Source organism: Danio rerio, chromosome 3 (assembly GCF_049306965.1).
Source record: "Danio rerio strain Tuebingen ecotype United States chromosome 3, GRCz12tu, whole genome shotgun sequence".
NCBI classification, from domain to species: Eukaryota; Metazoa; Chordata; class Actinopteri; order Cypriniformes; family Danionidae; genus Danio; species Danio rerio.
The window spans coordinates 27,908,583-27,929,837 of NC_133178.1; the positions used below are offsets into that span (position 1 = coordinate 27,908,583).

Here is a 21,255-nt window from a genome sequence, read left to right on the forward strand (position 1 = left end):
CTCAAGAACTCCCCTGCTTAATAATGGTGAATGCGAATTATGAATAACTATGGAGAGAATATATTGCTGATTTAATCGCTTGTCTATGATGTCGATTTGGTTTGGTCAATTTACTTATGCTACATATTCTTGGCCTGTGTGAGGAAACTGGAGTCCGGGCAAAATGCACACAAACACAGGGAGAACATGTAAACTCCACACAGAAATGTCAACTTGGCCAGGTAAAAGCTTGAGCTAGTGACATTCTTGCTGTGAGGCAACAGTGCTAACCACTGGGCCTCCGTGCTGCCCTATCAAGGAAAGGGGAGGAGTAGGGGTAATAAGGGGAATTCTTTAAGATGAAGATGGCTAAGAAAAGATAATCTGTAGTGAATTAGGAATCATCTGAGGGACCAGCTGCAATCAATTATAAGCACATGCTCCTCTTGAAATTAGTTTATGAATAAACTTCACTTCATATTCTGTTGAAGGTTTAGGACATGTTTGTCTAATTAAAATTTTCGGTCCAAACAACAATAAGCCATTTTACACTTAAAATTATTGCTGACTTAATTTTTTAGTTGGATCACATTAACTTTTCTAGTTATCTGAACTTACATCAATCAAACTGACTAAGCATAAGTCAATCTTTGTATAATTAAAGTTTAATTAAAAAAGTTAATCTAACTAAAGTTTTTGAAACCTAATTAAAGCAACATATAAATACTTGTGGTTTTGACTTTTGGTCATACATTTTTTTACAGTGTACCTGGCTGTCAAAATATGTAAATGCTTACCTGTGTGCACTTGGTTCACGCAAAAAAGTTTACATCATTGGCACGACCACAGACACAAATTTTAATGCAGGCTAATATCAAAAACCTACATTCAAATTTTTTTTTAAAGTTTGGTATTGTAATTACTATAACGTTTTCCCTCTGGTGCATGTTATGGAATGTATTGTAGTAATGTTGTCTAAAGTGCATTCATGCTTTCAGGAGATGTGGCTTTGGATGCTGATTCGCAGGGTGGGATGTAGGCCTTCAGTGCTATCAGACAAACATTAGCATTTTACAGTCTACTATTGCACCTTTAAAGAGATGTTTTAAATGCTTGTTAATGGCAGGAATAAACAGCAATGCATCTTGACTGAATACATGTGATGAGGTTACTGTAAATATAGGTGAAGACATGATCTTAGTGTCAACTTGAAAAATGTATATTTTTATGCAGCATTATTAAAAATAATTTATTTATGTACATAAATTACTTTTTATTTAGTGTGTCCTCTTAATCTAGAGTCAAAGGTCACTTTACACTGTCAAGTCTTGATGCCTAATTCCGATTTGTTGCCTATATCTGATTTTTTTTACGAAATATGCGAAGTTCGCCCAAGATTAAAATGATTTTGGGCAGGAGGAGGGAAAGGGCCATCATTGCAGTTTGCGCCTATGGTTTATATATGGTGTCCTCCACCATTTAGAGGAATTTGTGGGTTGGAGAGGGATCTCAGGTCTGGTGGGAGCAAGTTGTGGTGGGCTTTAATGAGGAGTAGTGGGTCTGAAATTTTAGAATGAGCAAACCAACATTGATATGCTGTGTCAAAGCTTGTCCACATACCTGTCCTACAATGCCACATCGTTTTGCCAGTCCATCCCTCGGGAGATGCGTGTTGGGGTTGCGCTTTAGTGGCTAGCAACAGGTCTGTTTGGCATAAGCAGCGCATCGTTTGCCTAATGCTGCGTTCACACCAGACGCGAACGAAGCCTCAAGCATGAGTTATTTACATATTAAGGTATTGCAAAGACACGAATAGACATCCTGTGGTGTGAATGAGGTGGCGCGAATAACGTGATTTGCAAGATTCACTTGCTTAATGCGCGAATCACTCAAGTTAGAAAATCTGAACTTCAGCAGGCATTCGCGCCACATTAACCAGTCGGGAGCTTGCTCTTGTAGATTATGATGTAGCTCCTGTTGTTGGTGTCCCAGGGGAAAATCCTCTTGCCGACACCAGACAGTTGATCCCACTGAGCCGAGCACAGTTTGGAGCACCACTGAAAGCCTCTATCATCCAGGTATATTTTTGGAGGAGTTGCAGAGCTGATGCACATCTGAATGGATCTAGTGGACTCGGACACGGCTCCAAATGAATCGATGAGGTTTATCAGCCTTCCTAAAGCACATAAACACAGCTAATCTCTCGATAAAATCTGTTAGCCTTTTATCAACAAAGCTACAGTCACTGAGCAGACAGAAGCCCCACCCATGCTTAGTGAATTTGACTTGCAAATGAAGCGGATGTGACACGCGAATGTCTGTCAAGCCGTATGAGATGAGCTCTGGCATGATTACATCCACCTGCTGCAGCTGGATGAGCAAGGCAAAAAGGCAGGTAACTTTTGCCGTCCAACACTGACCACTTTCCATCTCCATGTTTCCTCTGTTGTTATTGTTTATTGCATCAGCGTCTCCACTCACGCTCTTGCTTCTACATCATTAAACCGCGGAGAAGTACTACACAGAAGTACCATCGCAAGTTTAATGATGTACAAAACAGAATGCCTCAATAAATTCGATCTACCTGTTTACATGATAGTCGCATTGTCACATATCTGATTTATGTCTGATTTGATTCCACATTTGAAGGCGGCCTGAAACCAATCTCTGAATATCCGAATGCATGCGTTTTTTTCGTGTTTACACGGTCATAGAACTGGTTCGATTTATGTCACAGAAATCAGAATTTAGCTTGCAGTGTAAACAGGGTCAAAATAACTTCCCCTATCCTTCAGTGGCTTTTTTTTAGCACTCACTAGCACAAAGATGGGACAACTTGTCATTCATGTGAGATCACAGCAATACAAAACCACAATCCATTCTCAATAGACAAAATCTAGTCCTGACCTACATTTTGTCTTCTTTGAAAGTCTTTGATATGTGTCACAATAGAGAAGGAAAATAAAAATCACATTTTACCTACCCTCTCAACTGTTGTATGTTCTTAGCCTTAAAAAGTCACATGTCCTGCTCTTCGCATTTCAGCATGGATATTCTTCAACCAATGGAGGCTTTGCTAGTCAAATATCAGCCTCTGTTGTTTTGCAGATCATGGCTAATATTAATTTAAAAGGTTTAGAGAGCCGATGTTAGATCTGAGGGTCAGAGTGAGTTTTTAATTTTACTGAAAGATGAGTCTGCTCCCACAGGCAACCATGAGTCACCACGGCCTTCATCGACAGAGTTACACACGAATACGCACACTTCACACCACACGCTCATCTAACAAGAGTGCAACACGCAATTGCTCACACACACACCGAATATACCAGAAGAGCAAGCAGAGTTCAAACCGCACACACAAACCCACACAATTAAGGACAATGATGCAGGCAGAGCTCAGAGGTTCTCTGCCGATAGTACACAAGGGAGATCCACACAGTTTCACTTCACAGAACTCTAGAGTACTCAAGGGACGCGCATGGTGGGATAGCGGTGAAAGGTTTTCGTTAACTGCCGTCATTAATCCTCCTCTTAACATCTCTTAACACCAATAACCAGAAATAGTGTCGCACACTCCCTTCAAAACACACACTGCCCGTGAGCTCTTTACATATGCACTCAAACTGCTAATGTGCAGAGGGTGGTGGGAGTGCGTTTGGAATCTGTTCCCTTTTCCGCTGAGATTTGTATGGTTAAAGCGGAACAGCTAAACGAGAGCTGAGGCAATCGGCTGAGGAATGGCTACACTTATTTGTAGAGCTTCATGAGACTGGAGGTTGTCTGAGGCAATGGAGGTTGTGCATAGTGTGAGTGTTGGTTGATGGCTGAACCTACTTTAGAAGAATCCGTCAATGAGAGATCAACAGGAGGACATAAGTGATGAGGGAATCCGTTAAAGAGGGAATCTGTAATACATTGTCCCTTTTTTCTTCAAGGAATTTCTGACTCAGTTCTATAAAGCTGTCAGCCAAAGTACAGCCTTCCCTTTGACCCTGATGCTGGTTTAAATTATTCCAACTTGGTTTCTTATAAGGTTTTCTCTTTAATTCTGTCACCTAGTTTATGTTCCTTGAGGCTGTTGCCTTTAGCTTGCTTATCTGGGGTCTCAAAGACACTTAATATTCAGTAAGCGCATCGATTTGGCAGCTCTAAACTTGTTGAAAGTTGACCTTGTTTTAAAATGAATGAACTGAATTAACTTTGAACTGAACTGTGTGATGACACTGTTGTCTTTCTTTTCTTTAAAGTGTCATTTGGATTTGCCACATTTTAAAAACAAATTGCGTTATTGATTTTGTTACTTTCCTGTTTAATAATATAAAGCCACTTTGGGTGAATGTATTGCTAGTTCTGCTTTAAGGCTCTGGTATTGAAAACTTATTTTGAATTTTGAATAAAATCTGACTGAAGTAGGTTATTTTTGGGTTTGTTTCAGCAGTTCGAAAGAGCTTACCAAAGTTTGTTTGGAGTTTGTTGTAGCACCTAAACACCTTTGAGGTACGATTAGTCTGAGGTGATAATGAAATCAGTGGGATTCTTCTGAAACTTAGGGTGCTTTCACACTGATAGATTGATTCTGAAACAGGAAATAAAATTTTAACAATGTTGCTTTTTGTTCTTGGTGTAAGAATTTTTCATACATAACCTCATTTCAATAGTTCACACTAAGCTGATGATTGATTATAAAGCTTTTTGGCATGCTGTCCTGGGAGAGAGCCCTGAGCTCATAAGATCCTCGAGCCTGGGGCTCCCTCCCGTTTGCAAAGCGAGAGGGGAGTTTGAGCTCAGGTAGATCTCAAGAACTCCCCTGCTGTATTAGCTAATGAACAGATAGTGATTGCTCTTAAGAGATAACTACTTACTAGGAGCATGTATATGGTGCCGATTTGGATTAGTCAATTAACTTAAGTTGCATGTTTTTGGACAGTGGGAGGAAACTGGAGAACCTGGGGGACACCCACATGAGCAAAGGGAGAACGTGTAAACTCTTCACAGAAATGTTGGCTGGCTTGGGAAAGACTAGAACCAGTGACGTTTTTGCTGTGAGGCAACAGTGCTAACCAATGGACCACCGTGCCACTCATCTATGAAAGGGGGAGGAGTAGGGGTGGAAGGGGGGATTCTTCAAAACGAAGATGGCTGTCATATAGAACTTAGGGTATTTATAGTGGCTTAGGAATTGTCTGATTGGTGAATCATAAATTGAATAATGCAGGGCCGGCTGCAAGCAATCATAAGTATGTGATCCTCTTGAAAATAGTTTAAATAATCTTCACTTTAAATGTCAAGGGTGTATAAATATATATAATTTAAACCTCCAAGTTAATTATATTATACATTTTTATAGTTCAGTTAGAAAGCATGTTTTCACTTCACACTTTCGTATCCGGCATAAAGCCATATATATTGGCCGGCAGCTAGCTCTCTGTAACTCTTACATGGTTGTAGCAAATACTGTAGGTCTGAAGCTTAGCAGGCCTGCGCCCGGTCAGTACCTGGATGGGAGACCACAATGGAAAGCTAGGTTGCTGCCAGGATGGTAGACCACAATGGAAAGCTAGGTTGCTGCCAGAATTGGTGTTTGTGAGACCTGCAGGGGGGCGCTCAACCTGCAGTCTGTGTGGATCCTAACACTCTAGTATATTGATGGGGACTCTATACTGCTCGGTGAACGCCGTCTTTCAGATGAGACGTTAAACTGAGATCCTGACTCTCTGGTCGGTAAAAATCCCAGGATGTCCTTCAAAAAAAAAAAAAAGAGTAGGGGTCTCTATTCCACCAATCAGCTGGTGTGCAGTCTGACACAATATGGCTACCATCACGTCAACCAGGGCAATGCTGCACACTGTTGGTGGATGAGGAGATTCCCCAAAAAATGTGCAAAGCGCTTTGAGTGTCCAGAAAAGCACTATGTAAATGTAAGAAATAGTTATTCATTCATTCATTCATTTTCCTTTCGGCTTAGTCCCTTTATTAATCCGGGGTCGCCACAACGGAATGAACCGCCAACTTATCCAGCACATTTTTTATTTATATATTTTTTTACCAGCAGATGCCCTTCCAGCCGCAACCCATCTCTGGGAATCATCCACACACTCTCATTCACACTCATACACTATGGACAATTTAGCCTACCCAATTCACCTGTACCACATGTCTTTGGACTGTAGGGCAAACCGGAGCACCCAGAGGAAACCCACACGAATGCAGGGAGAACATGCAAACTCCACACAGAAACGCCAACTGACCCAGCCGAGGCTCGAACAGGGACCTTCTTGCTGTAAGATGACAGCACTACTACTTATTATTATTATTATTATTATTATTATTATTATTATTATTATTATTATTATATGACTATTTCAAATCCATAAAACACTGTTATATAGCCTGGTTTGTTAGTTTGTTGGATCATATTGCTTTCCCATATTGCTACAACCAAACTGCTCTAGAGTTTGTTTTTTACTGACCAATTTTTTTTTGGCTTGCATCTGAGTGCAATTGCCGTGTTTACATATGCCCAAATGAATCGAGCTAATGGGGCAAACATTCTGAAATAAATGTATAGGTATAAAAGCACATTAAGCCTTCTTTAACATGCAAATTCTTTCCCCTAATTTGTCTCTCATTCCATGGATGTCAAAAAGGAGAACAATATACAATAACAACAACACTAGCCACATTAATAAACTAGAGGGTCAAGAAGTAGAGCTGTTACAGGTGTATCTGCACCTGTATGATCACACAAACGAGATGCACCATGTCTTTTCTATGAGTTGACTTGCACTCACTGGCGGAGCCATATGTACATGGCAAATAGAAATAATGTAAAAATGTTACACAATGCAACTTCTTGTAGAGAAGGCTGTTAGCTAGATGTTTATAAAAATGTTCTTCTCTCTCAGCTGCCTTTATTGAATTTAAGGGTACACGCAAACAGTGTGATACATTTGCAACCCCATCTGCTGCAGTGCAGGGGTGTTGGAGTGTTCAAAAGCAGTATACCGTACCTCAGACTTTTCAAACTTCGTTTTGCCCTTAAAGGAAGAACAAACAAAGAAGCTTGTTTCCTTCAAGACAGCATCTTAACCATAATTGACCCCCATAAATAATGTTACTGTATGTAAACAATTGAATTAAAGACAGGTCACCATTAGCATGTTGTTAAGTGAATGTCCAGCACACTTGCACATGCAGATGAGTGATGCAAACAAAGCTGTAAAATCCTTAATTTTTAATAGCCAAATTATTTTCCCCATACTGAACAGAATACATAATCGATTAAATTGTTTTTCTTTTTTGTGTTTTGCGTGTTTGTGTCCATTAAAACTGTCCTGATGCATTTGTCAGCTTTCATGAATGCTAGATGTAATGCTCTTGCTACTTTTGGCCAATAGTAGGTATGTTAATAGGCATAGTTATTAAATCACTATCTCTAAATTTTTGAACAGGCTTCACATCAGAGAGCTACACAATGACTTAAAATTATGTCTCTGCAGGGCAGTACACCATTTAGAGTGAAAAAGAGATGGTCAGAGTGGTTTTTGGTAGATGAATTAGCTCATGCACGAGGCCAGATGTCACACCTGTTGTCTGCCTGCATGTGAGGAAACATTTACAGCATGTACTTTCACCATCCAATCACACCAGCAACCTTGTCCATCAAATCTATTTACTATGCCTATGCAGAGCTCCCGTGGTGCATTTAAATCTGAGTTTGTTCTGCGACGTGAGACAAATATTGTGTACACTGAGGGACATAGAGTCCTGGCCTCATTATTAGGTCTCTAGGGGAGCAGAATATCCTAAAATAGGTTCCTTCCTCCTCCTCATCTGCCTCTCATTCTCTTGGCTCACAGATTCCAACCCTTGGACTGGCAGAGACCCCCCCCCCTATTCTTACGTTTTTTTTTTCCCCACCTTATCTACACCTGTTATTATATTACTACTATTAGTGGAATGTGGTGTGTACATATATTGTTTTACATTATGTTAATATGTAAAACATTGAGACACTTTGACTTTTCAACTGATATTTAAATTTTTGCATTTTATTTTAGAAATAATTTCCATTTAATTTCAGATTTATTTTTAGTATAATTTAAAAAATATTATAGTTTTAAATAGTTTGTACAGTGGCCTCTCATTAATCACCGAAGATAGGTTCTAAAAATACCCCACAATGTGCGAAATCCGCGAAGTATTCTTATAGTCTTATAGTAATCTTATAGTAAATCTTATAGTAAATTTTAGTAAGTTTGTTTCGTCTCTATAATGGGTTGTATGTTTATTAATAAGTCTGTATTATTATGTTATTTCCATATATGATTTTATTATTTATTTAATTTAGTGTATTTTAGTTTTTAAATTAAACTAAACGAAAACAAGAACTATGACATTGTTGACTAGCTAAAATAAAATCAGTTTTTGCTTTTTATACGTTATTTAAAAATTTATAGCCATTGATTTCAGTAAAAGTTTTACAAAGTTTTTTTTTAAGTTTATTAGTTTATTAATTTCATTTGTTTAGTTTTAGATAGCCCAGAATAGTTTAGTTATTATTATTATTATTATTTATTTATTTATATATATATATATATATTTATTTATTTATTTTTCCATAGTTTTTTTTTTTCTGTTTTAACATTATTATTGTACAGTTCTTCCTTCTTGCATAAGAAAATGACAATTATGGCCTGTTTCCACTGAGTGGTACGGTACGGTTCAGTGCGCTTCTTCTGGAAATAATATTTTTTCTTCTGGAAAAAGGTTTATGTTTTATTTCGGCTAGAATAAAAGCAGGTTTAAATATTTTGAAACCTATTTTAATAGCTCAATATTATTAGCCCCTTTAAGCAGTCTGCAGAAGAAGCTACTGTTATACAATGATTTGCCTAATTACACTAATTAAGCCTTTGAATGTCACTTAAAGCTGAATACTAATATCTTGAAAAATATCTAGTAAAATATTATTTACTGACATTATAGCAAAGATAAAATAAATCAGTTATTAGAAATAAGTTATTAAATCTGTTATGTTTAAACTGCTTTAAGGATCTTCACTGTAAGAAAAAAAACTTTAGCTACGAAAGTCCTTCAGTCTGGATAAGTGAGGGATTTTCTCCTTTTTTCATTTGATTAATAATAAGAACAGTCGGCAGCAGGAATATTGCACACTTACTTTAAAAATAATGCGGTTCATATATGGTTTCTCTTTCACATGTCTTTTGATTCTCAACTTGTTACACAAATGAGGATTAATATGAATATTCCCTAAACGGCGTGCTCTGACGCAAATGTGCATGTATATTGTCATTGAAGCGATCACATTAAGATGGTGTAAGATGTGTGTGCTCTGCTAGTCTCCGAGACTGTCCGAGGCTAAGCGTGGCACGCGCGCACACAGCAGCATGTGTCTTTTTTTAATTTTATTTATTTATTTATTTTATGTAATTGTAGACGCTACAGTTATTTTGCACCATTTGTACCATTTTGGTAGTCGAAAACTTAAGCCTGATAAAGGTGACCTGTACCATACCGTACTGTACCACTCAGTGGAAATGGGCCATTATACCCTATATTTGTCATGCACATTCTCTTCTTCCAATGTCCACCATCTCATCCTATATATGGGCAGTCTATAACTGTTTCAACTTTCTAATTGTGCTTCAGCGTGTCTCACTCCTCAAGTGCCCTAACTGTCTTAAAGACTAATCCACCAACGGTAGAGTGCCTCTGGTTTCTTTGACTTCAAGATGCCAATTACAGCAAGCTACATCTTCCTCATCCTCCTCCTCAGACCTCACTGTATTATGTTTACTTAAACGTAAGCTATAGAACTGTCTTAATTAGCAAGCACTTGTAGCTGATAGACACTCCTTTTAAATGGAACTTGTGTCATCACTAATCTCTCTTTCTCTCTGTACTCTTCGTCAAAGTGTCTCTAAGGGCACAGGTACAGTGAAGGTGCAGAGTCATTTTCCTGATGTGCCTCAGGAGGCCTGATTGTAATTATCTCTGATTGGCTGTTGATACTCTGACCCTCCCCTTTTTCTAATAACAGCGTTCTCATACATCATTCATCATCTTATCACAAGGCCATTTTAAAAGTCTATAAAAGGTGCAAAAAGTCTATAAATGGTTCAAAACCATGGCCGTATTTCTGCCATGACAACTCTTGGAGAGATTTAGTATAGTAATAAATATGTATATGGGAATGTTGATGTGTTTTGAATTTTTTTGGCAGAGCGAGTAGCAAGACTTGCCACTGCCAGTATATTCACACACATGCCTTGTGTATGAGGAAATTTCAGTTTTTTTTATTAGGTGCCATTTAATGTTAGGGAGTGATTTTGTGCATTGGTTGAAAATCACTTGTGAGTGATCATCAATAAAACATCACCAAAAAACTGCCAGTAAGCATGAACGAATATTGCCCCGGTGTCCATGAGGCTTACTACGCCGTAAAACAACATTAACAACCAAAATAAAAAAAATGTGACTTGTTAAATTAAAATTTTTATTGGAATAATTGATTTAATCTCAATTGTACGGAGATCCGTAAGGAACGTGATAATGAAAAAAAAAAACTGGGTGGAAGAAAAAAAAATTATTAAATGAGCACAAACAGTTACTAAAGTAACCAAATACTTTCATTATAAAACTTCACATTTTTCAAGTAACATCCACTGTTATCAAACCAAATGCAAGAGATTTGTGTCCTGCTCTTCACTTGTTTGATAACAGAGGTGTCGCTTTAAATGGTGTGTACTGAAGCTGATCTTGGATCAGTTTGTCATATGGAGCACATCCGTATACATGCATTCGCCGATTCAGAGGTTGCATATGAAGGGTGATGATCGACGAACAGCTTTAATGGAAAGAAAGTAAATGCAGACACTTTTATATTAATTTTAGCATGCCTTCAGTATTAAAATACATGAGAAATATGGGAAAATACTTGATGATAGGATGATAGCAGGATAAAATGGTAAAATACGCAAGAATCCCGGCAAAAATGGGAGGATTGACATGTATGAAGTGTTTGTGGAAAAACATTTTTGTGAACACAAAACATCTTCGTGAGATAACGCAAAACCTCTTTGCAAGGGAATGCAAAAACTTAAAGATATATTTTCCTATCACTGTTTTTTCACCCACCCAGTTTTTTTTTTCTCCCACCCAGTTTTTTCCCCCACCATCACGCCCTTCGGGATCTCCGTACAATTAAATTGCTATAATTAATGGGAAAACTTTTAATATTCTAAAATAATATTCTATAATGTTTAAAGACTCCATCAGAAATGATATGCTGAGCCAGTTGAAAAAGTTTACCATACTGTGTTGGTTCAATGTAGTATTTTAATTTGTAAGGACAATTGTTTACTTCACTTTGTCTACCGAAATGATTATTAGAAGCAGAAACATGTTAAAGGAAACACAGAACATACAAAGTTGATGTTGTATCACTTCAAATCAAATCAAATCACAAATTAAATCCCTTTTATTGTCACATCATCAGCAGCACATGTGCTATGATGAGTGAAAAGCTTAGGTGCTGGCTCCAGACAGTGCAAAATACAGACAGTGCAAATACAACAACAGTGCAAAATACAACAGCATACTCCCAAAAAACAGGACAATGTAAAATTGACAGCGATCACTTTATTAACAAAGAATGTGTAGCACATAAAAGTAGGCTTAGTGGTTTCCTTAAAGCAAGAAGGTCGCTGGTTCGAGTTCCGGTTGGACCAGTTGTCATTTCTGTGTGGAGTTTGCATGTTCTCCTTGTGTTGAAATGGGTTTACTCTGGGTGCCTTGGTTTCCTCCACAGTCCAAAGACATGCACTATAGGTGAATTGTGTAAACAAAATTGGCCATATGGTGAGAGTATGGGGGTTTTCCAGTACTAGAAGGGCATCCACTGTGTAAAACATATGCCAGTGTAGTTGGCATCAATCTGGCAACCCCTGATAAATCAGAAAGTAATAAGAAGTTTTCTGCATATGTTGACTTGATTTGGTGAATAAAACTTTTAAAAGTTGCACTGCAAAACCAACCAACAAACAAAATACTCTAGTGACAGAACAGAAGATAATTAGTTTAAAGTGAAACTGAAACCTGTGGATTGTATGAACTGTGCTGTATAATTACTTGCTGTATTGAAAGGTGATGTAATTTCACACTGTTACTAATAATATATTATATAAATTTTTTCCCTTGTTTGTCTCTTTAAAGTTTCTTTGCTTAATGTGTATTGCTACGCTATTTTATTGCTGTAAAATGCTACAGACATAGCCTTGACTCATGTGTGTCTCTCTCATCCGGCTCCAGTCCTAATGTGTGGTGCTAAATGTTAATTGCATTATATAAGTCACTTTGGAATATAAGTCTCAGCATGCTTCAGGTGATTAAAGCAAAGTTATTTTTTTGTACTTTTTTTTTTTTTTTTTACAGAAAAAAACAAGCTGGTTGAAAATTTGCAGTGTTATCATTTAAATGTAATGTTATATTTTATTATGTTTTTAGAGGACGTCAATAGGTTGATTTTATGTGACATCGTTAGTGACGCTGAAAATTTAGATGGAGGGTCAGAAAGTGATTCTTCTACACAGGAATAGCCAACATCAAAATGTTTCTGTTTTGTGTTATTTATAATAGTTTAAATCGGATAAAATAAGAAATGCTAAACCTATTTTAAAGACTTCCTGTTACAGACTGATAAACTGTAATAAACACTGTAAGGTTAGTGTAAACTGTGGTGCATCGTGATGGTGTATAATATAGCGTAGAAGTCTGTTGTATTTGTTTATTACTACAGTTGTTGTCACAATTACCAGCGATCCAGGCTAATAGTTTGCTGGGAATCTTTCCCTTTTATTCAGGACTACAAATCCTGCCATGCACAACACTCACACCTGTTCCAGTTTTCTGCTGATTGCTAACACACACAGCTGAAGCTGTTCAGCTGTTTATCTGTGAGCATTATGATCAGGTTTGTGAGATTAATCAAAATCGAATGCAAAATTGATTTTAAATGTTGCGATTAGCTAATCGCAAGAGGCTGTGATATGAAATATATATTATTTAACTTCCCCCTTCCAGAGCAAATGCTTCTTCGTCTCTCAGAGTCAGGGATAGAATCCATGTCTCTGGCGTGAGAGATGAGTTATAAAACCACTGAGCCACTGAGAGTTGATGAAGTAAGGTAAGGCAAAAACAGAGAGTCTTCCAATAAGCAACAGCAAAGTACAATTTCAGAAATGTTTGCTAATATAAGTTAATATCTTTTATATTCATTTTTTTAAATTAACACTACAATAAGAAGCTACAATACAGATTATTGAGCTGAAGCTTGACTACAAAATTAAATCACAAATCAAAATCGCAATATCTTAAAAAAACGCAATTAGATATTTTCACCAAATCTCACAGCCCTAATTATGATGCATTTTTCCTTACCGTGTTTTAATCCTAATCTTTGTCTGTTTGTTTTGATTCATTGCTGCTTGCACCGACTATTTGCCTGTTCTTTGACAACGACATTGGATTGCTCTGCATGAACCTGTTTCACCCTGTTGACCATTGCCTGCCTGACTATTCTTGTAATAACTGCATGTGGACCCTCAACGCCGTTGTCCAGCATCCTTCACATAACAGTTGTGTCATATCACAGCAACAATATAATTAGTACGAGAGTTTAATTCAAATAATTATCTATTGTATGCTTCCAAATACTATAGTATTTACTATATTATTTTTTTCATGTACCGTAATAGCTTTTACAGTGCCTACCGCCTTGATGACAGGCAATGTATATTTTAGTTCAGTAGAAACTCGACCCTCCTCACAATTTAAGGATTATGCCCAACATATGTGGTTATTTTCTAATTATATCTCCTTTGAAAAAATGATATAAATGGCAAAGATACTGACTTTCCTCTGTGTTGCATTCATTTTTTTTTTTACATCCTGCCATCTCCATCTAAATGTCGCGCATCACCAGAACCAAGACATTGCAAACATCCTATATATATATATATATATATATATATATATATATATATATATATATATATATATATATATATATATATATATATATATATATATATATATATATATATACACACACATACACACATACACACACACACACACACACACACACAAAACACACACACACACACACACACACACACACACACACACACACACACACACACACACACACACACAACAGTTCTGTCTACTTCTTGAATCTGATTGGCTGATATCTGTGCAATCTTCTGCAAATAACGACTCTCGACCAGCCTATTAACCCTTCACCCTTGTGTATTACTTTGCCCACATACAGCAACCTCACAGGACACTTTACAGTTTGACAAATATTGCTGCTGTTGGACAACAATGTACTTTTGAGGCTTTTTTAGTCAAGAATTCAGTGGTTTAGATTGCAGCTATGCAGTTTATTTATAAGGATTGTTTTAAATATTTACAATTTCTGAGAGACAGTGTGTCGGCAGCCATTATCCTGTCATTGAGCAGACCAAAGACTGTTGATGTTAAAGACGACAGAGACCGCATGATAAGCCCTTAGAAGTTAAAACAAAGTAATTTCTGGCTACAGCTGATCAAATCATTATTAAACAGTTAAGTGATGTTCTAATTTTCTCTCTTTTGTATGTTGTAGTGCTGTATTTATAACATGGCAATTGTATTGTGTCGACTGTTAAATGGGACTTACATATTAGAAATGTGTGTATTTTGTGTTGGCCACTCTTTGTATAATCCTAAGTTACTTTTTAGTTGGCCATCTGTCTGTTTCTCATGCATCTCCTGTTTTCGCTACTGCAGACCAGTTCAGTAAACAGAAAGAATAAATAAATGCCCACATGTGTTTAACGGTTTTCCTTATCACAAACACAATAGTAATCTGGTAGTGATTGCATTGCTTTGGCTTTTTCAGTGTTAATTATTATGATATCCTGATTGCAACAAAGAAATACTGGGAGATCTCTGTAGACTGATGGCATTTCATGCCGTTCAGCCTTATAATCTTATAAATGTCTTCTAAATGTCAGCAAAATGCCCTGTTTTGTCAGTACGCTGAAGAATCATTAAAAATACTAGCTTTAAAGTGATGTTTGCGACGTAGCAACGGTTTCTGCTGTTCTGGCTGTCAGCTGCAGATGTGAATGAATGGTGGAGGAAAGTAGTTCCTCTTACAAAAGGATTTTGAGACTCGCCGTGTTTGATTTTCTCTTTTATATACAAGATTATGCCATCAAACTGTTGTATAAATGTAAAAGCACACTCGATGCAGTGCGATGTAGCTGTAGCGATGTAGCTGTATAGCATCACTGGTGGCACACTAAAGCTCTCGGCTAACGCACGTCTACTTATATATATATATATATATATATATATATATATATATATATATATATATATATATATATATATATATATATATATATATATTTTTTTTTTTTTTTTTTTTTTTGCCATTTTGACTTTTTGTAATATACACTAAATGATGGTTGAAACTGGTTGCCATTTGATATCAGCTTCTGAAGCAAAATCCTCATCCTCAAATCCTAATCCTTGCTGATCCTTCTGTGATCTTTTTTCCCATCCAATAACATCTTTTGAGTCAAATATTTCCATATGTGCATACGATTGTCACATTTCACACTCCTTCAACATTCCTTCTATCGTTTCCTAAATAAACGGCCCATGTTCCTGGCAACCTATCAGCCTCGACCCCCTCCCCACTTTCTCACTGATGTTTTCAGTGAGATTGATTCTGTGCTTCTGCCCGTTTAATGTCATTTAAGTGTTTCTGTGGGTGCTTTTCTCCCTCTGCCAAAAGCCCGCCTCAGAACCTGATGAGGTATCAACAATAATATAAAAAAAGAGAAAGGAGCAATTTCCTGCAGTAACCATAGTGAACGCTTTGCTGCATGATTCGGGTGCTTGCTTTAGCCCTATGGGGGTTGCGTTCTCCATTCTAATGATTAAAGCAGAAACACAAGCCTGCCAGGCTTTTCACAATATTACATGTGTAAGTTCAAAGTGTGGCCAGCACTGGAGCAGATCTCTTCGTCTAATAGCACTTGCATATTGAAACATATAAAATATATATATTTTTCATTGAAAGTTAGGATTGGGTTGAAGAAAAAAGAAAAAAAAGATAAAATTGCCCATGAATCACATTTTTCCGAGTGCCAGAAGCCTCTTTCCGGTGCGGTGCGCTTTCAGTTGGCTCTAATTAATTGAGGAATGTATGGCGCTGTTGGATCCAGCACAAAGTGAAATCAGCAGCCCTTTCGCCCCATGGCAAATGCAGTTCAAACACTAGAAATGTTTCATGAAAACAGGATATAAAAGACAAGTGTTGGAGATGAGAGGGAGGAGGAGAGATACATGATGGAGTGAATGAGGAAGTTAAACGAGGAGGCGCAGACGGTATGTGCAAACCCCTCAAAAAAATTGCTCGCTAAAAGGTTGACCAAGCCGGAGGAAAAGATGGAGTGGAGTAAATTGAAAAAGAAATGGTCCATAAAGGTGAAGAGATGAAGCTTGTAGAGATTTAGTGGAGAGGCTTGAAGATTTCACTCCAGCTAACAGGCCCAAGGGAGGAGGGGGGTTTGGTTTAGCTTTTTTTGTCGTGGGCTTTTATTGTGAAGGTTGTGTTAATTGAGTGAACTCTTCTCTGAATTAGTCCAGTTTACAAGGTGTTATAGTTTATTATGATTGGTGAGTATTTAATGCTTCAGAAACCAAATTTGCTTTTCACATTTATCATTATTAGGCTTAAGGCTGCTAAGCTATAAATCAAACCGAATACAGCCGATAATAGAAGATAAATCTGAAAGGCTAATCTTGTTATGGAATTTGTTTAAAAAGCTTTAGGTACAGTACATGTAAATAAACTAAATATGAAACGGTATGGAGCCGGATGGCTACACTCAGAGCAAACACCATGGCCAGTAAAATCACTAATATTCTTTTGAAGTAATATTATTACACTATAAAGTAACTGTTTTCTTTTGGAGTTTGTAAAATGTAATATGAAGCTGAATCTTTAGTCTTCATGTGATACTTTAAAAATCATTGTAAATCAGCTAATATGATTGGTGCTCAAATAGTGTTAAAATAGTATTAAATCCAGTTCCTGGAGGGCCACGGCTCTGCACAGTTTAGTTCCGACCCTACTTTAACACACCTGTAGGTTTCAAACAAAACTGAAGTACTCAATTATTTTGATCAGGTGTGTTAAATAAGGGTTGGGACTAAAATGTGCAGAGCTGCATCCTTTAAGGATCTTAATTGGACACTTGTGATCAAGATCATGAGTTTCAGGTGTTTGTGTGTGATGAGGGCAAGGGATTGTGGGATGTGTAGTCAGGCTGATTTAAAAAAAAAAAAAAAAAACAATTTTCAGGATTTTTTGATGTAGATAAAGTAATTATATTGTTTTTATTTTATGTTAACTCTACAAACTCTAAAGTCTACAGTGGAAACTAGGAATGTAATGATTCACCTGACGCACGATTCAGTATGATTTACGATACCTATCTGGATTCATGATTTAGTCATGATTAAAAATAGAGAGTAAAAATAGATTAATACCTGGTTCTATAACAGAACAACTTTCTCTTTCAGTCAGAAAACATCTTCATATTTTTCACTCATGCATCGTGTAATCTCTGTATTTTAGTTTTTTTTCTGCGTATAGATGTTTGTGACAGAAGTTTTTCACTGTGCTGCCGGTTTATGTGCATCATATTTGCTTTTCTGTTAGTGTATGTAAATGTCTGGCGCACTTTACAGCTGTCATTTTATTCTGCTGTCCTACTTCTTGTTTGCCACTGATGTGCAGATAAAGCGAGATTGCGCCTGTAAACACAGCGCCCACTTTGGTTAAAACATGTATCGCGATTCATTCAACATTTCAACCGGATTGAATTGTCACATATTTAAATGGATTTTCAACGGACTCGCTGTGAATCATTACATCCCTAGTGGAAACACATTTACTGAATAAATGTCAGCATGCACACCAAAAACAGATCATGTGATAAAAATGGGTGCGATGTTACACCATTATTGGACAAACCGGCGGAAAGACCAAGAATAAATTATCTGAAATGTTGTTTTGGTCATTCTAAAATATTTTGTTGGTCAAAGTCTGTCATCAAAATGGTACAGTATAATTACATTTTAGTAATTACTTTCTTCTAATGCCACCGTGCATTCATTGGTTTTTGTCTTTGTCTTCTGAGGCACAAGTCTTTTATTATATAAGAAAAAAGCCCACAGAGGCTCCTCCTGCCACAGCAAATTCTATTTTATTTTTTATATTTGCTTACCAGAAAGTTATGATTTTGTTTGCTTTGACTTGAAGGGAAACATGCTTTATTCACGAATGTTTTATGATATGCCAGTTTTCCACATTAATCCAATTAGATTAGGATGAAAACTGATAGTTTTTGGATGTTTTTTTAAAGGTAAACAGTTTTTTAAGAGTGTGTTTTAATTTTGTGTGTTTTGTATGTTCTTCTCTGCTGATGAATGTTGGCCTTAACTCTTGCTTCCTCACGTGGTTCGAGCGCATCAGTATAATGGTGATCCTGCTGAACTGCGTCACTCTGGGGATGTACCAGCCTTGCGAGAACATCGACTGCACTTCAGAGCGCTGTCAGGTCCTACAGGTCAGTGTGGACAAACACACACACACACACACACACACACACACACACACACACACACACACACACACACACACACACACACACTAACACACACACTAACACACACACAAAACAAATGAGCTCTGCTCCAAAAACTATTGCACAAACTACACAAACTAAGGCAGCGCTCTATATTTCCTTGACCAAATAGCATATAATATTGTGTCTTTTGTTGCCTTAAATGGCTTTTTATATATATATATATATATATATATATATATATATATATATATATATATAAATAATAGTTTAGCTGCATTTACCCTAATTTATGCCTTAAAATTCAACATGAAGAACTGTGATAATGCCATGAATTATGATACTGCCTAAAAAAAAGTGATATATTCATGCCATATTCCCCACCCTAGAATGCCATTAAGCAGCTTCTCGTCACACACGGGTTCTTGATTGATTTCAGAAGACCTTAGTCAGGGTGGCACTGTATTTAATTTTTTGACAGTAATAATGATGGAACTATGAGGGATTGCAGTACAGTGTGTTCAGTGAATAGTTCTGTTGTTAGCCGTGCATTAGGATTGAACTCAGATGATCTCTTTTACAGTTTTCCCTGGCCAAGAAGAAGTCTGACTAACATATAAAGCAACCAGTCGATCTTCCTACCACAGACTTGTGTGTTTGTTATCATTTAGAGTTTCCCATTTTGTGTGCCTTATGCATGAGACTTCTAGCCAGCGGTCCATGGAAGGCTGATACTTTTTATGACAAATTGCTCTACTGGGAAAATGGTGCAGGAAAAACTTTATAAAAGAGTTTAGAAAAGAGCAAGTTAAAAAAAATTAATTATGTAGAACTTTTATTCACTGCACAAAGTCTCACACCTTCATTTCATCTGTGTTAAATTGGCATCAACTATATTGTAATATCTACATAGATTATTTTTAGCACATAAAAAATAGCCAGAGACTAGCCAGAGAGTATGATAAGCATATTATCATACTTAATAAATTATATTTTTTATTATTAAAATGCAACTATCTTGCTCAGAGATTTTTATTTTTAAACATGTTTCTAAACACTTTTTTGGCAAAAAACAAAAAAAAAAACAAAAAAAAAAAAAACAGTACATTTAGAGGTAAATGGCCTACATAAGCTTCCTTTATATGCCCATAAATGTTAGATAGTAGTACCCCATGGGTACATACAGTATTACTAATACTTCAGTATGCATCTTTCAAAAACATTTTGTCCCTTTTCAGAGTAAAATGGCTCTTTTTAGAAAGTGTACATGCGATACTAGCTTTTGGTTTAGACTAAACTGAAATACTATAAATATGCTTAATCAGCAGGCACACAACATTATAAGATTTAATATTAGGTTAAATTTAGGTCATGACATCAGATGACCAAAATTCAATGTCTGGCCAGCGACTAAGGGACAACGTTACTTTGACGCCCAATAATGACGTCAAATTATATTGATATTTGGTTGATTTTAGGTTGTATTGGAAAGTGACCAAAATCCAACGTCTGATAGATGTCATAGTGGTAACGTCCAAAAAACGTCAAGGTGTAACATGATTAGATGTTGATTTTTTGTTGATTTTAGGTTGATTTTTAGGTTGGACATTGGATATTGGTGTCGGCCTGACGTAGCACAAAGTTGGGGTACGTTGGGATACAACGTCAATATGTTGGCGTCTCGTGCCTGCAGGTTAACTATAAATGCTGTATGGTTAAAGTAATGTACCTTTTGCATAGCCTTTACATCTCTAGCATGCTTATGATGTCTTTCTCCACCAGTGTTTTTTTTTTTAAAGCAGTTAGCTTTTCCGAATTGGTTTGTGTGACATTTGTGAACACTGGGTTAATAAATCTAGACAGCGTTCAGAAAAATATTCATAAATGTGGACAGACCTCAAAATCACCTTGCTACAACCATCCCAGATGATTCTGTTCAACAATAGGAGTGTAAAAAATCATCCCATATTAATGTGTTGTAGGTAAAAGTGGCCCGCAATGGCTGTTTTATTTATAAGCAACAGGGAGAATTTATATTGCATAGATTGGTGAAGACCATGAAAAGATCTAGAGAGAAAAAAACTATACTGCTATTATAACATTAAATGACAAAATTTTTACTGATATCTTTCTTTCCAACAACAGTGGTCCCTCGTTATTTGCGGGAATTATGTCCTAAAAATAACCCGCAATAGGCAAAAAACACAAAATATTCAGCTTTATTTTTCACAATTATTATAGACGTTTTAAGGCTGTAAAACCTCTCACTACACACTTTAGACACTTTTCTCAGACAGGCATTAACATTTTCACACTTTTCTCTCTTGTTTAAACACACTCAAAGTTTAACCTTTGTAAAAAATAAGTCCAGCATTACTGAATGGAAAACCTTTTGATCTTCATTTATTCCTTCCGTAATGGTGCCCTACAACCGTATAACTTATACCTTCCTTTAACATGTCCAGAAGTTCAACTTTTTGTGCAACTTTTCATCCTCCTCTGCCTTTTGAGTGCTACCACAGGTGCTTTTAACAGT

General features: G+C 36.7%; 1 protein-coding gene across 4 annotated transcripts in view; it reads left to right on the forward strand.

Annotated features, from left to right (window-relative positions):
• The window catches only part of cacna1ia (calcium voltage-gated channel subunit alpha1 Ia), a 413,851-nt gene that overhangs the window by 196,627 nt on the left and 195,969 nt on the right, over positions 1-21,255 (forward strand). For all 4 annotated transcript variants that reach the window (XM_073944536.1, XM_073944538.1, XM_073944539.1 and 1 more), the window contains one exon: positions 18,590-18,701. In XM_073944536.1, the coding sequence (XP_073800637.1) occupies positions 18,590-18,701 (112 nt within the window). The remainder of the gene's footprint in view (positions 1-18,589; positions 18,702-21,255) is intronic.